Source organism: Nicotiana tabacum, chromosome 3 (genome assembly GCF_000715075.1).
Source record: "Nicotiana tabacum cultivar K326 chromosome 3, ASM71507v2, whole genome shotgun sequence".
Classification (NCBI taxonomy): Eukaryota; Viridiplantae; Streptophyta; class Magnoliopsida; order Solanales; family Solanaceae; genus Nicotiana; species Nicotiana tabacum.
In genome coordinates, this window is record NC_134082.1 from 83,248,820 (window position 1) to 83,264,023 (window position 15,204).

Consider the following 15,204-nt stretch of genomic DNA (forward strand, 5'->3'; position numbering starts at 1 on the left):
CCATTGATAGTCATTAAAAAACTTTGAAGCTTTGAATTCGAATTTGAGTTTTCAAAAACTATTATTTGTTTGGATTGGGCGTTGTTGCAAACCATTAAGAATATTCTTTGGAGTTTATATCTCAATTTTGAGGGTGTTTGGTGAAGATTAGACTTATTTTGGCTGAATTTCAGATTGAAACTCGAAGAAGAAGAAGAACACAGGACATACAATATATTTATGAAGTTGTAGTAAAGTTGTAGAGTATATATATATATTTGAATAATGTATGGATCATTGTATAAAATTTGTATTTAAGTTATCAATACTATTTTTTTTTTACATAAAGTTGTTGATATGTATCAAAATTGTATTAAGATAGTAAGTTTTGATTGGAATTTTAGAGAGGAAGAAGCACACACCACAGACAAAATATATACAAATCAAATACAAAATATATAGAAAGACATATTGTATAAAAATTATATTTAAGTTGTATGATATTGTAGTTGTATTTAACTAGGTAGAAATAATGTATGAAAGTTGTAAATAAGTTGTATAATATATAATTAGTTATATGAAATTTGTTTTTACTATGTATAAATTAGATACAAAATATACAAAAGACAAATTGCATAAAAATTGTATTTAGGTTGTATGATATTGTAGTTGTATTTAACTATGTAAAAACTATGTAAGAAAGTTGTAGATAAGTTATAAATAAGTTGTATAATAGTATATAATTAGTTGTATGAAATTTATTTTTACTATGTATATTATTGTAGATATTCAAATTTGCATTAAATTCGTACGAAATTTGTTTTTAATTTGTATGATGATGTACCATATATTGTTCTTTTTCTCAATTGATTTATTAAGTAAAGAAAAGTAGAGAATGATGAAAAGAAATGTGCATTTTAACATGTTAATCAAAGTTTATTTAATCAAATATTTTGGAACATAATAATAGTGGTAATAGACCTATTAATACAAGTGAAGCCATTACTTTCCTTTTTATAAATTAATAATACCCTTAATAGCCAATACACGATAGTTCATAGATTTTCAACTTCAGAAACAACAATATAAATAACAAAAAAGCTGACCTTGAAATCAGTATCCCTGATTTCTTCTTTTATCAACTATTAATCAAATCAGACCCAGTTCAACTGTAAATTAGTTTTGTTCGGCTACAACAATCCTCTTATTCATCCCACATTATCCAGGTCACTTAGCATTTAGTATTCATATGATTCATCTTAGATTCTATTATTTCAATGACGGTGATGCTGGTGTCAAATTGAGCACACCTCGACTTATGCACCTAATAACTGTTACTCACAGCTAGTACAAATACTAAGCAACTCTGTTACCAAGTCTAAGGCGTATGGGAAAAAATCACCTATTGATTTTTTTAAAGTGGAGATATATTCAAAGAGACTATAGAAAATTTGAAATTCTTAAACATATGAATTTTTAACAGCTTTTAGCGAGTAAACAATTTGCTCAATCCTAAAGAGCTGTGATCACATAAAGCATAGAATTATCTTTCCAGTAATGTAGAGCAAAGAAAAAGAGAACTGCAATTCCATGCTTATTGAAATTCCAAAAAATGAAGCTACGTGGCAGTGGCGGCACCGAAATGGAAGATGATAACCATGGAATATTGGTATTGATATTGGTAATGGTGGTTGAGGAGACAAAAAAACCAACATGCGTTAGCCGATGAATATTCTGGAGAGAAGAGGGGAGAGAGGAGAGAAAAAAGGAAAATGATGTAACTAAATCCCTTGATTGAAGGCATTAATAATGAATCGGGAGCCTTTTAAGGTGGATTGTATATATTTTGTAGCTAAAACGTGTTTAGGTCGGGTAAATACAAAAACATGAACATTTTTCGTAATATAGTTTCAAATAGTGTATAGGAACGAAAAAATCTCTTTATTGAACTCACCCTATCTTGATCCAACACGTCTCAACCCATTTAAAGTTGGGCTGATTTTTAACCCAAATTGATACATGAGTAACTTTGCCAAAATATCTTAGAAATAATTTTTTTTATTTGATATGTTATATATGACCATAATAAAAGAAAAAAGTATTATTTGCTAATTATACAATTTATAAGAAAACAACACATATTAAGTAAAACTTGATAAGAATTGGGCGGGTTAGGCTATGACCCATATTTTAGCCCATCTTGACCCAACACATCTTAGCCCAAATAACTTTTGAGCGGGGTCAAAATATTGACTTAACCCATTTTAACCCGCTTAAAATTGGCACAACCCGCCCGACACTCCTAATTACAAATTTGTTGGCCTCTCAGGGTAGTTTTTGGAATGTATTTCCTAGCGGCGACAAATCTACAAAATTGTGATAAAACTTTTCATAGCCTTCCACAAATCCCTACTTCGATGCATGAAAGTACGTGGGCGTTTGGACATAAGGATTATAAAATTCCGGAAAAAGTGACAAAAATTCAAGTGAAAATGGTATTTGAAAATTAGAGTTGTATTTGGATATGAATATAATTTTGGGTTATTTTTAAATTTTTGTGAGTGATCTAAGTGAATTTTTGAAAAACAACTTCTTGGAGTTTTTCAAATTTTTGAAAACATTCAAAATTCATCTTTAAGTGAAAATTGAAAAATCATGGACAAACATTAATTTCGAAAAAAAAGTGAAAAAAGTTTTATGGCCAAACGGGCTCCAAGTGCGTCATAGATTATGTGAATCAGAGAATAGAATTTACATCCTTTCCCCGTCACTACATCTCTCATTACCAGAAAAAATTCAACCCTGCGATACATGAAGTTTGATATATCGTCTCTATCTCAAAATTGAATTCAAATACACATTGACTTGTGCTTATTCTGCTAGCTCCCTGTGAATGTCACCTTTTCCATTCATTGGAGAGACAACAGCAAGAATAACCAGTCCACCCAAAACAACTATCAAGACACCCAAGCAGTTCACTAGCAATGCCTCGGTGGAGTAGCGAGAGATTATGTGGCTTGCTTGAAGGAATGTAGCTTTCTCTAATATGCCAGTAGCACAAGTAACAATAGCAAGGGCATATATGTATATGCCACAAAAGACATGCCACGGTAGGAGACTCGCCCTACTGTTCCTTGAACCACCTGGATACCAGAAGGTGGCAAAACCAGCAGCCCACTGTCCAGAAGAAGTTATTGAAAAACTAATTTATGCACCATCATATATAGCACTCCCCTAAAAACGATAATGCAAAGTGACAGAACAGGGAAAAGGATACAACAAAAGAGTAGCATTAGGGAACTTAAGGAAAGTACCTGGACACCAAATAGGAAAAGGCAAGCTAAGCCCAACCATGAGTGAAGACTATAAAAGTTGTCAATTCCTTTGTCAATATGAAACTTCCAAGCAGCCCAAACACCAATTAGACTCAAAAAGAAAGCCATGAATTGCAGGACAAGATGAACTAATTTCCGGAAGCTCTTTGTTCCTGAGACTGTCTTGTACGCCAGCATTGCTGTAGCAATACACACCAAAGTTTGGAGATAACATAATCCATGATGTGAGATAAATAAGCTATGCTGAATTGTTTTCTGGTGCAAGAACTGAAAATGTCACATAACTTTATACTGGAATGATTACTTCTTTTGGTTTTTTCCTTTTCTCTTTTCTGATAAGATACTGAAGAATGATACTTTTCCCTAGAATCAAGTCAATAAAGCAGTGCATGTAGAGAACAGTTCAACAAGCACACTTAGAAAAAAAATACAGCAGCTAGATAAATTTTAAACAGATTCTTTTCATACAAAATGTATAGACAAACAAATTGAAATTAAAATGAAAAATTGCTTTGTTTGAAAGTCTAGAAAAATGAAGAAATTACACTGAAAGCGCGAGCATGTACACTAGTCTAAAAATGGGAGGCGTTGTTAGACTTTAGTTTTTTTTCTTTTGCATATATTACGCTCATAAATATTGCAAGATAACTTTACCGTATTTCATAACAAGACCTAAGGATACTTCTGTTAATCAGTCATTGACGGAAAGATGCTAATTACTATTAGAAGCAATGATCAAGCATTTAGCACTGATGCCACAGCATTATTGTTATCTGCACGCTATCCTTACAAAATTGGATAAAAGAAACAAAAGATCTGAGGTTTACAGCCTAATCTGAATTGACCTGCAAATTCTATGGCAATTCACTCATCAAATGGTGTTCTGTGGAATTTTCACTTGCCCAATAACAAGTATACATTATAAAGATATGTCAAGGTAGATAATTGTTTTTGCGGATGATGATATTTCATTTATGATGCAAAAAGTATTTTGGAAAATTGACAAAGGCACGTATCCAAACTAATAGATAGAGGAATGAAAAGGAAGTCCCTTTAGGCTCGAGCAAGTTTGGAGGTAGTCTCCATGAGCAAGCACCAAAGTACTAGGGTACAATTAAAAATAATGTAAAAATTCAGTAACAGCAATTCTTCATTGCCAAGCAGACTATGGATTAATTGCTAAAGTTTGTAAATGAATAATTTAGTCAGTTAAGAGAAAATAGAAAACATTTACATTAATCTAGTTGTACATGGATATAACAATAATACATCAGAATTATAAGAATGACTTATGATAAAGTAGCTCTTCAAAATGAGTCATTATGTGCAAGTCTTTTAGCTATACAGCAAGAAACAGCAGCATGGTAGGGATGTTTAATCGCTTATTCTATCCTCTGCTTATAAATAGAAGATTTCTTTTAAGAACACTAAACATCAAAATGGTTATATCAGTTTGAGTTGTAGTCTTAATCTTTACCTTCACCATTTAGAAGGACGAGGCTGATTACCATTAAAACAGGATGGACCTGCATGAGACAATATGAAAAGCACATATAAGAAAGAGGTTTGCTTCAGTCTCCGGGAAGCTCTGAAACTTAAACGGCACTACAACAAAAGACAAGTACAAAACAAATCTCGACAGATATTAGTAGTGGACGTTTTCCGGTAGGGGTGCGCATTCGATTTATCGATTTGTACATATGCTTATCGTTATCGTTTCAATATGGTCTCGATTTTTTCGATTTCAATTTATCGATTTTTGGGGCTTATCGATTCGGTTATCGATTACACCAATAAGAAAATTTGCGGGATTCCACGGAAAGTATATTGCTATAAACACGCCTAACTAATATGGATAAAAAGAAGCTAAAATAAAACAAACACCGTTTATAACATAAAAATTATGTCAACAAGCACATGCAACGAAACTAAAGTAAGGGATCAAATGTATGCCACCAACACTCCAACGATATAAAAATAAAAATAAAAATACATCATCACAGCTAATTCTATTTTCCATTAATTTGAACTTCATTCCCTTGAGCTTTAAATATGATCATTCCTTAAATGTGGTAGATAAAATAATAGGGTTAGGGACTTAGGGTAAAGGAAAGGGTATTAATGAATAAGGGTAATTTTTTTTTTTTTTTAGTATATCTTATCGGTTTATCGATAAACCGATAACCGAAGAGGACAAAATCGAAATCGAAATCGATAACTCGATAAGGAAAATTTCGAAATTGAAATCGAAATCGATAAATCGATAAACCGATAACAAATAATCGATTCGATTTATCGATGCACATTCCTATTTTCCGGGGAAGAAAATGCTAAAAGTAGAAGTGACAGGATTGACATTTCTTGTTAGGCACATCCTTTAAGTCTCTTCCTCAAAAATTGACACAGTTCAAATTCACTAATTGGGAGAAGCAGCAATAGGTACAGGAGCTATCACTAAGGCATCACTTGCTTCACCAGTCCCTTGCTCAGACTCTTCCCTTTCGGTGCCGCACCCGTGCCAAAACGACGTGGGTGTGGTTACGATCTATACCGGATCTGGTCAACCGATTTGCGTACTTTGACCAAAATCGACGGAGAAATTTGGGACAAATACAATAATTTTTAAAATCAAACAAAAGCTACCGTGAAATTGAATAAAATGGAATACCTTATATATAGAAATTTCTATGTCAGTCCTTTTCCTTTATCTCCACGAAATATCTTAGTTGTATATAACTGACAATCAACATATCAACTACACCCTCAATCCTAAACTAGTTGAGATCGGCTTAGGGGTGTCAAATGAGCATGTTAGGCTACAGTTTGGGGGGGGGGGGGGGAGGAATGGGTTGAATCACTAATTGGATTGGGCCATAACCCTCCCAATGTTTACTGGGGTAAAAATGGCCGAATCATTTAGGCTAAACAATAGGTCATAACCTAACTCGGCCGGCTCCAAAAGAAAAAAAGATTAATTTGTTTGTTTGTTCTTTTATAATTTGTTTAATTACCATATCAGATTAATAATAATACGTATTTCTTTTTTCATTATCACTTGTTCAAACAAATTAATCTCAAACTACTTCTCTATATTTTGTTAAGTTTTCTTATGAATCAGTTGGACTACATATGCATCCCAAATTGGGCCAAACTTTTAGATGGGTAACTTGAGCTATGCCCAAAATGACATGCCAATAAACATATGCTCAGCCCAACCCACCCAAGTTTGGGTGAGTTCGACTTCCATGGGCTAATATTGACCCCCTAGATTGGCTATATGAATCCATACTATCCATTCAGCTCTATTTGGGCCATTTTCAATACAATAATTTGTCTCCCTATAGGAAATGTAAAAGGGGAATGATTGCAAGCAATGTCAAGCTACAAAAAACAATCAGAATAAACAAAATTCCATAAAAAAAACATCTCCATTGAAAAGTTCAAGACATTCTAAAACAGAGATCTTTTTGAAAGGGAAAGAGTGAATCAGTACTTGGCACCACTACAACTACTATTCTCAGAATCTCAGTAACAACAGGTCCAGACTATACAAATACACATTATGTAAAATATTTTCAACTATATCGAGAGAATTTGAGCTGAAACAGCAAGTGCAGCCGTACCTTTTGCACTTGGGCAAAAAAATTACGGTTGCCCCAAAACAATAAGTGCATGACACATACTATCTTTTACCACTAAATTCTATCAATAACCATGGCTAGCCGATATCTTAAGTTGTGAATTTTTCTCATCTTACAGTCAAATTCCATTCGCTTTAGTGCAAAGGTAAAGTAAATAACGTGACTAGGGAAAGGGAAGAAGAGAAATAAAAGAAACTTACGTTAAAGATGAGAGCTTTATTGTCAGAGATGAGTGCTAAACCTCCTCTGTAATGCACACTCCACGTTAAAACCAAGGCTGCCACTGCAACTCCGATCACTCGCACCAACACGAAAATCGGAAATCTCACCACCGGCACCGCCATTGATGAATCCCCAAAAATAGTGGCCTCCTAAATAGTGCCAAAATCTGCAGCAGTTTAATAATTTGATGATCGTCGGATTTCGCAGACCGCTTTCAGATTCGGTCAGTTTTAGATCTCTTCTTAGTCCAGATTTAGGGATGGATATGGACTTTAACGGTCTCTGTGTATATTTATAGTCCTAATTTCCTTTTGACTTTCACAGGGGAGACAGGTCACCACGAAGTCCATGTCAGCTCCACTCTACAACTTCTGTCTTCTTTCTTTTAATGCTAAAAAGTTTTCGATATCTATCATTTGGTTTACAGTATTTGATTTTCAGTAAGTGTAAAACTTCTGTTTTTTTCATTTTCAGAAGTGTAAACTTTTGTTTAATGTCTTGTGAGTCGATATTAAAAACAACCTTTCTATCTTCAAGGGTCCCCACCGGTAATCTGGTTGTTGCATTTTCAGAAAATATAAAACTTTTGTTACCTTCTCTTTACATCCTTTTATTTTCCTTGGATTCCTATGTTATGAAGCATCATTTGTCTAATACATGTTAATTTGGTTCAGTGTTATAACGTTTATATAATGGACATTCTCGCCTATGTGGAGACATTGCAATATGTCAAGAGCCAATTGTCAACGGATGATAACTTCTCAATATATTACAGATGACTACTTTATCGCAATTGAGCAGTCCTCCTCTATATAGTGGATAAAAGGGAAACACTACACTGAAATCATGAATTGACTCAAAATCACGGTAAGACATTATTAACACAAGATGCATCGCTATCAACAGCTTCCAGGGTACAAAGTCTGAAGATTGGTCCTATGGGATCAACCCCCGTAAAATCTTATCATCAAAACCAGAAGTATAAGATCTGACAGCGCAATTGTGATCGATTTGGTAGAATCTCGCTTCTTTGCTCGGAGGATATAAGTGTATGCTGCAGTCTTAAGAGCCTCTTCGCGACTGTCAAATGTTGCAGTCTCAAAAAGGGCTGATCCTGCGAGCTAACTTCAACAAGATTTCGGGGACAAGCCGCCTTCTTGGAGGTGCCATAGCATCCTTAGCAAGAGCATCTTTGTCATTAGCATGTATATATGCTACTATATGGTCAAAAAGGTCATCTTTACCACCTCTTAGAGGATCCTGCAGATCAAGACACATTAAATTGGAGCAAGAACTGAAACTTTATCTTATCCTAATGATTCAACAAACTATACAAGAATGAACGAAGAGAAATAATCAACTACGAATATTTCATTCCCGCACTACCAGGGAAACAAAAACAACCAAATGCACGAGTGCTTGGAAAAATGGCAGGGATTTAGCTGCGGAGATTGCCCAAAGAAAAGAGTATATCTATTTAGATAATGTTGCCTATATTTAGAGTTAGTTATTGGGAAAAACAAAAACCAAAATCCAGCTTAATGATATCGCTTCATCCTTTTTAGCTGAATTTGACCACGGTTTCTAGCATGAATTCAAATGCTCTTGCCGGAACTGAAGTGGTTCTATTCCCAGCTTTGACCTACATTAGCCAATGAACATACGACAACTGGATAGGCAAAATACGGTGCATACATACTTGAAGGAATAAATCTGTGTGAGTTTTTCCATCATACAATATCAGTTCAGCTTGAGCTTCCACTCTGCAAAGTGTATCTACAAATGTTTTACTGCACAGAACAAGCAAGTTCAACATGTTATTATACAAGTTCACACTCAAACTAGATAGCCATGCTTCTATATAATCCATTTATCAGTCAAGATAGAATCACAAATTGTAACCATATCCTGCATTAAAGTAAAGGTGGTGGGTCATCATTTCTCTTCAGAAGGAATTCAGACCTTGAATCCGATGGAATGGAGCTATCTGAAGTACCATGAAATAGGATAATGTGAGGCAGCAAAGGGATAGCAGCTTTAGAGCTCTGATCCTGTACCATAATTTCAGGAGAAAAATTTCGCAATGATTCTTCCCCTTCCATTATACTGCAGATGACAAGTTAAATCTCAACTTCACAGAAAGGTAAGTGTGACAACTTAAGCTAAGTAAAGGTTATGCCTGTTCTGTGAGAGAATGCTGTTAGAGGATACCTCAAGAAAATTGAGCGATATAACCCTCTATTATTGAAATGATCAACTAAGTTGGGCAAATTGTACCTGTCAAGTCAAACAATATGACATCAATTAGCAAGAAATCAAAAAAATAAACAAATAAAAAGAGCACGCCAACTGACGGAAAATAACACACAAAATGCAAACAATTCTTTGCTTGAGCATTTGTAGCAAAAGAATGCTGCGGGGAAAAAGAATGCTACACCAATATGGTATAACGAAAGAAGCAAAAGTTTAGGGCAAGGAATAGAAAAAGAAGAATACTTCAATTACTTTTATCCGATTTCAATCATGTGGAATCTAACTCATATCTAAATCGAAAATAATAACGACATAGATAACACAGCCACGAAATTGGTCGCTTACCCGCCTGATAAACCAAAATAAGCTTTTATCTGGGAGGTAGTCCAAGAAACACTTTCTCCTCTAGATTCTTTGATTGCCTGCTTCATAAGAGCACAGGAAGAGATATGTGCACCAGCAGATTGACCCATGAGATAAATCCTGGATAAATATAAGAAAATATCTAGTCATTGATAAGTAAAAGGCTTCTTAGGAATTGTCCAGTATTTCTATTTCATATTTTTCCTCCCTAGATCTGACTCCATAAGAACTATTCCCCCACCCCCACCCCCAATCCATAAATAAGAATGATGAAGTGTGGTGTACATTCTAACACTGAAAATAATCTCAAGCATTCTTATCCTAGATAGTGATGTGGACATGGTTATCCAATTATTCTCTAAATACAAATGGGCAGCACATTTTTTACCTGTTTGGGTCACCACCATAATCAGCTATGGTGTTGCAAACAAATGAGATTCCCTGAGAAACATCTTCCACCATATCGCCTATTGTTCCTTGTGGAAAGTTTCTGCAACCAAAGAGTCTATTATGCATCTCGAACATGCACATGAGTATTTTGATCGTGCGAAGGCATTGCTGAACAAAGAAAATGAGAGGACAAAGAAAAAAGAGTCTATTATGCATCTCGAACATGGACATGAGTATTTTGATCGTGCGAAGGCATTGCTGAACAAAGAAAATGGGAGGACAGTAAAAAAGTCACTGATGCAGTGTACATCATGCTACATAATGATGTTTTGATCCCACCAATATCTTTTTCGGAAAAAAGGAAGTTATTTGTCTCACTTAAGTGATACTCCCTCCTTTTAATTTTATGTGTCTTAGTTTGACTGGGCACAAAGTTTAAAAATGTAAAGAGATTTTTGAATTTTGTGGTCTTTAACCAAAGGTGTGTTAACATACCAAAGTACTTTTTGAATCTTGTGGTCTTAAACATGCCATGTCATTCCTGTAAGAGACTGTTACTAAGGGTAAAATGACAATGTTGAAATTAAAAACATACTAAATATAGAAATATAGCATTTTTCTTAAACAGACTAAGACGGAAGTAAGACAAATAAATTAAAATAGAGGGACTGCTAAAGGTTTTAGCAATAAGGAAATGCAGAATGGATAAACCTTAAAAATAAAAGTAGAGCTTGTCCCATACATCCATGAATACCAGTTAATATTGCTGATTAGAAAGTGAAGATTTTGATCAGAATTATGTTCTATGGATTCACTATTAATATTATTTCTTGGTTCCCTTTTCTATCTATGGAATCATCCAAGGGAACCAGTAATACACCGAAAACACATTTAGTGGACCACAATATGTAATTTCATAATTCAACCAGTTACCTGTAATCAATGCATGCTACTATAATGTCATGTTCTGATAATTGCTTTCCTAAGAGAGAACCCCAGGCCTTGTACCTGCATGAGTACGTGGACTTCAAAATAAATATTATATGCAGGATTGAACATGACTAAAGGAGAGATAATTAGTGATATGCAGAAGTATCTAAATATAATCATTTTGTTTTTAGCTCCAGTTATTGATCTCATGTGTGTTATTATGGAGATGGGCCTGAGAGGCCAATAAATCATTGTTTGGAGGTAACTCAGCCATGCAACATGTTTAATCTTTGTCAGAACAGAGAATCTGAAGAGAAGAGAGCTTCATATTTGTTGGTGTTTGTTTGTGCAACTAGAGAGGAGACAGACCACTTTACATTAGCGTCGTAGTGTTTCTGTGAGCTCTAAACCTCATACTTAATCTTTCTGGAAGCCACGTGGAACATTCCAAGTTACGGTAAAGGAGCTCTGTAGGGCTTCTATACACATCATATGAGTAATGTCGAATTTGGCATGGGAGCAAACTCCATGAGTTCTTGATGGGGTTGAAATTTCAATGTCAAAAATCCAAAGCACCTTTTTTTTCCTTGGGGTATATATTTTGTCCCAGACAGGAATTTTAATCATTAATTCTTTCATCTAAACCAGGAAAAGGAATGTTGCAGAGATGGGGTTTACCTACCAGAGCCCCCAAGTGTATATACTACAGTTTATCATACAAAATATCTGTGGAGGCTTCCAATACTTCACATGTTTACTCTATTGCAGATGCCATCCTAAAATGCATCCACATAACTTACTATTGACCACATGATTAAGATCTCCTGTCACCAACTGTATCTAAGGGCCAAACACACACTTCAGATTGTCGATAATTTTTTCAATTCAGGAATCATCACTGGCTAGCTTCAGGAAAACCGTAATAGCTTGAGAAGGCAGAAGGTCGCAGGCAACTATTTATAAAATTGAGAATTCTGGAATTTGGAATCAATAACAAACTGTCATCTTACAGAGAGTAGATAGTATAGTAGTATAAGAGATCTGAGATCGTTATACACAATTGTCAGTATTTAATCCATACACCAATTATTCCAATATGATAAGGAAAGAAACTTGACAAATTTATGGGCTTAAACAAGCCTCTTGATACTGGCACTTGCAATTTGATGCTAGTATCACTGTTTTGAAATTAGTCGATCGGGTCCCACAGATACACAAAAGTTCCAAAGCTGAAATGAAGGCATCAACAGGAATAATTTCCGCAAGCGGGAACAAAATAGGAAGTCATTCTTCTCTTTTCCATAACCTAAAGTGAAAAATACACCCATCAGGTGCGAGAGTGGCAATAGCAGTCTTAGTAAGGTAGGAAAGCCCTTTATCAATTTCATGAAGAGAAGCAGAAACCTAAATGCCCTAAAAGCAAAATAATGATAGTTCATATCATATCACTCGAGAGGTATAAGAGGAAATTTATGATCAATTATACAAATGAGACTAAATGCTAGATCTCTTGTTTTTTACGTACAAGAGGAACTTAAGGTTTAAAACGAAAGAAAGGAGAAGTATCTAGCTTTCTTACTAACCCAATAATCCATGCTCCACCTGTTACAAACGCCACAACTGGCTTTGGTCTGTTTATATCTTCTGGTAGATATAAGTCCAACCTACAACATAATGTCAGTTTAATCGACCTGAAAAAGTAGGTAAGGAGAAAAGATGAAATAGTGACATACCTATTCCTCGGTTGATCACCATAAACAACACTTCGCCGGACTAGCGGTGAAAAGAAATAATAAAATGCAACTGCCACAATTGACAGATATAGGTTAAATGTGGTCCTTATGTGACAATTATAAGATATAATCTATATATATATATATAGTATGTAGCTGCTGAATACAAAAGAAGCACTGCAGATGTCTCCGTTACAGGAGGTCCTTGGTAAATGTGACTCAGCAAATGACTACAAAACAACCCTCTCAATAGTAACCCACCCTACAGCCCCCCCCTCCAAATGAGAAAATATGACCATTCAAAAATATTTTGCTATATGAAATGTCCAAACTAGTAAACAGGCTTTTTTGCCAATGCTTTGCAGAAGCGATTTATTTCTAAAATGGTCACAATATTATTCCACAAACAAGAATGCATCATCCAATTTCCTGATTTTAGTCTTTTTGTTTGAAGAATTATATTAGCAATGGACATATGAATGAGAAATATGAGGGAGTTCATTTATAGCTGCAATATGCATTACCAGTTATACCCGGGACTTTTCAAACTGATGGTCATAATATTATTCCATAACAAGAATGCATTAGCTGTTTCCCTGATTCTAGTTCTTCTATCTGAAGAATTGTACTAAAAACAATTCTTTTTCAGACATATGAATGGTATAACAAAGGGCATATTCTTAGCTTCAGTATGAATGTCTTACACTATAGAAGGTATCCTTATTCTTTTGATATGAATGAATTGGAAAAGAGCACATTCTTGTTACACTCACCTTGGAGAAAACCAGGCATAAGTAGCATCGCATATAAGGCAAGACCCAAAAGTCTTGTAATCCATCGATAACCTAACCTGAATAAAGGAAGTAATAAGAAACTACATCTTCTGAAACAATTCCTCAATATCTGGTCATTCGCAACACAATTTTTTCTTTGTGCATCGGTAAAAGAAAGCAGCCACTAATGCTTGCATTAGGTAGGCTGTTTACATCACATCCCTTGGAGCGCAGCTGTTTCCTGGATATCCTGCGAGATGCTTTGTGCACCGGGCTGTCCTTTTATTGTATGGTAGAAATGGAAATCAGAAATCTAGAAGAAAGCTTTGGGAAAAAAACTAAGGCCTATTTATGCTGGTTGATTTCAAAATTAAACATGACAAGTCTAGCACTCACAGATTATAAACTTGGCAATAGTGAAAACGCCAAATTTAACTGATGTTAGTCATATGCCGGTAAAACTAAAGAATTCAAATAAATACTAGTAACAGTATTTGACCGAATCTGGAATCCATGTTGCAACTCATATTGAATTGTACACGGAAAAAAAACATGTTTGAAGCAGAGACCAGTAGTATCAAGAAAACCAAGGAAAATGAATCCTCTATCCATGTTGTTCAATTTGGGCCCATTCCAAAATTATAACTTGACAAATAATACAATTTATTTGAACTTGATAACATTAAATTCCTAAGTTCAACTAATACAAGTCATATACCACTAATACTATAATGCGTTTGGATTTGAAATAAAAGAGTGTTTGAAGCTGAAGTTGAAAAAGGGTATATTGAAGTTAATAAATCAGAGCAGTTATTCGAAATGAGAGCAGTTAATTATTAATAAATAAAAGAAAAGGGGTACCCGAGATAGCTAAGAAGCTTGAAACTAAGGCGGGTAATCAAATAGGTCTCAGCAGCAGCGTGCCCAATTTCACGGCTAAAAGATCCTTGACGACACAACCCTGCAGTTGCAGGCGTGGACTTAGTCTTGTTCAATGGTTTTCTCCTCCTTTTGTAATTATTTGAAGGCAAAGTAGAAGCCCTAGATAATAATTGTTCATTCTCCGTCGCCATAACCAAATAAGAATTCCGACAACAAAGGGGAGGGAGATCTTAGATTAAGTCAAAAGAAAACAAGTGCGTTATTCTAGGTGTCACTGTCAGAAATCTTGGACTTAGGCGGGAGCCATGATTTATTGTGTCATATAAAATTTCAGTTGACACTTAGATATTCACTAGGTGACGGTTATTTGAGGGGTCCTTTCCAAGTTCCAACTGTTCTTCTGAAGGTAAAAATAGATTTTAAGAGAAGTAAAACTATCAAGATTTATGAGTACATGGCAAATGAACGGGTTGCGCTCAATTTGGGCAGGTCAAGATGGGTTAGGTCAATAAATGAGTCATTGACCAACCCAATCAAAGTGTACTTGGGCTAAGATGGGCTGGTCAAGTGGGCTAAACAATGTGTCATAGTCAAATCCGTCCAACTTGACCCATGTTTTAGAACCATGCTCATCTTGCAAAAAAAACTTTTTACATTAAAATGTGTAAGTTAAAAAATATTTTGCGGGTGGGGGTGAGGGTAG

At 34.9% G+C, this 15,204-nt stretch overlaps 2 protein-coding genes across 2 annotated transcripts; both read right to left on the reverse strand.

Moving 5' to 3' along the window:
- Positions 1 to 2,707: 2,707 nt before the first annotated feature.
- Positions 2,708 to 7,443, reverse strand: LOC107792451 (transmembrane ascorbate ferrireductase 2). The gene is made up of 4 exons (XM_016614662.2): positions 7,156 to 7,443; positions 4,792 to 4,840; positions 3,294 to 3,493; positions 2,708 to 3,156 (listed from the first exon to the last, which is right to left on the reverse strand). The coding sequence occupies exons 1-4, from the start codon at positions 7,297 to 7,299 to the stop codon at positions 2,851 to 2,853; spliced, it is 699 nt and encodes a 232-aa protein (XP_016470148.1). The 5' UTR covers positions 7,300 to 7,443; the 3' UTR covers positions 2,708 to 2,850.
- A 477-nt stretch (positions 7,444 to 7,920) lies between these two features.
- LOC107792450 (putative isoprenylcysteine alpha-carbonyl methylesterase ICMEL2) lies at positions 7,921 to 14,827 on the reverse strand. Its single transcript, XM_016614661.2, has 11 exons — positions 14,481 to 14,827; positions 13,620 to 13,696; positions 12,847 to 12,916; positions 12,697 to 12,777; positions 11,117 to 11,191; positions 10,182 to 10,283; positions 9,776 to 9,913; positions 9,389 to 9,454; positions 9,140 to 9,283; positions 8,877 to 8,967; positions 7,921 to 8,437 (listed from the first exon to the last, which is right to left on the reverse strand). The coding sequence occupies exons 1-11, from the start codon at positions 14,690 to 14,692 to the stop codon at positions 8,276 to 8,278; spliced, it is 1,218 nt and encodes a 405-aa protein (XP_016470147.2). The 5' UTR covers positions 14,693 to 14,827; the 3' UTR covers positions 7,921 to 8,275.
- Positions 14,828 to 15,204: the final 377 nt, after the last annotated feature.

Bases quoted from the DNA above. Each gene is read 5' to 3' on its own strand.
- LOC107792451 (XM_016614662.2), bottom strand. From the start codon at position 7,299: ATGGCGGTGCCGGTGGTGAGATTTCCGATTTTCGTGTTGGTGCGAGTG. The intron at 3,494-4,791 runs GTAAAGATTAAG...GTATTGCTACAG, and splicing joins CGTCCTTCTAAATGGTGAAG to CAATGCTGGCGTACAAGACA. The intron at 3,157-3,293 runs GTACTTTCCTTA...TCTTCTGGACAG, and splicing joins TTTTCCTATTTGGTGTCCAG to TGGGCTGCTGGTTTTGCCAC.
- LOC107792450 (XM_016614661.2), bottom strand. From the start codon at position 14,692: ATGGCGACGGAGAATGAACAATTATTATCTAGGGCTTCTACTTTGCCT. The intron at 11,192-12,696 runs GTTAGTAAGAAA...GTACTCATGCAG, and splicing joins GGTGGAGCATGGATTATTGG to GTACAAGGCCTGGGGTTCTC. The intron at 8,968-9,139 runs GTCTGAATTCCT...TGTTCTGTGCAG, and splicing joins TCCATTCCATCGGATTCAAG to TAAAACATTTGTAGATACAC.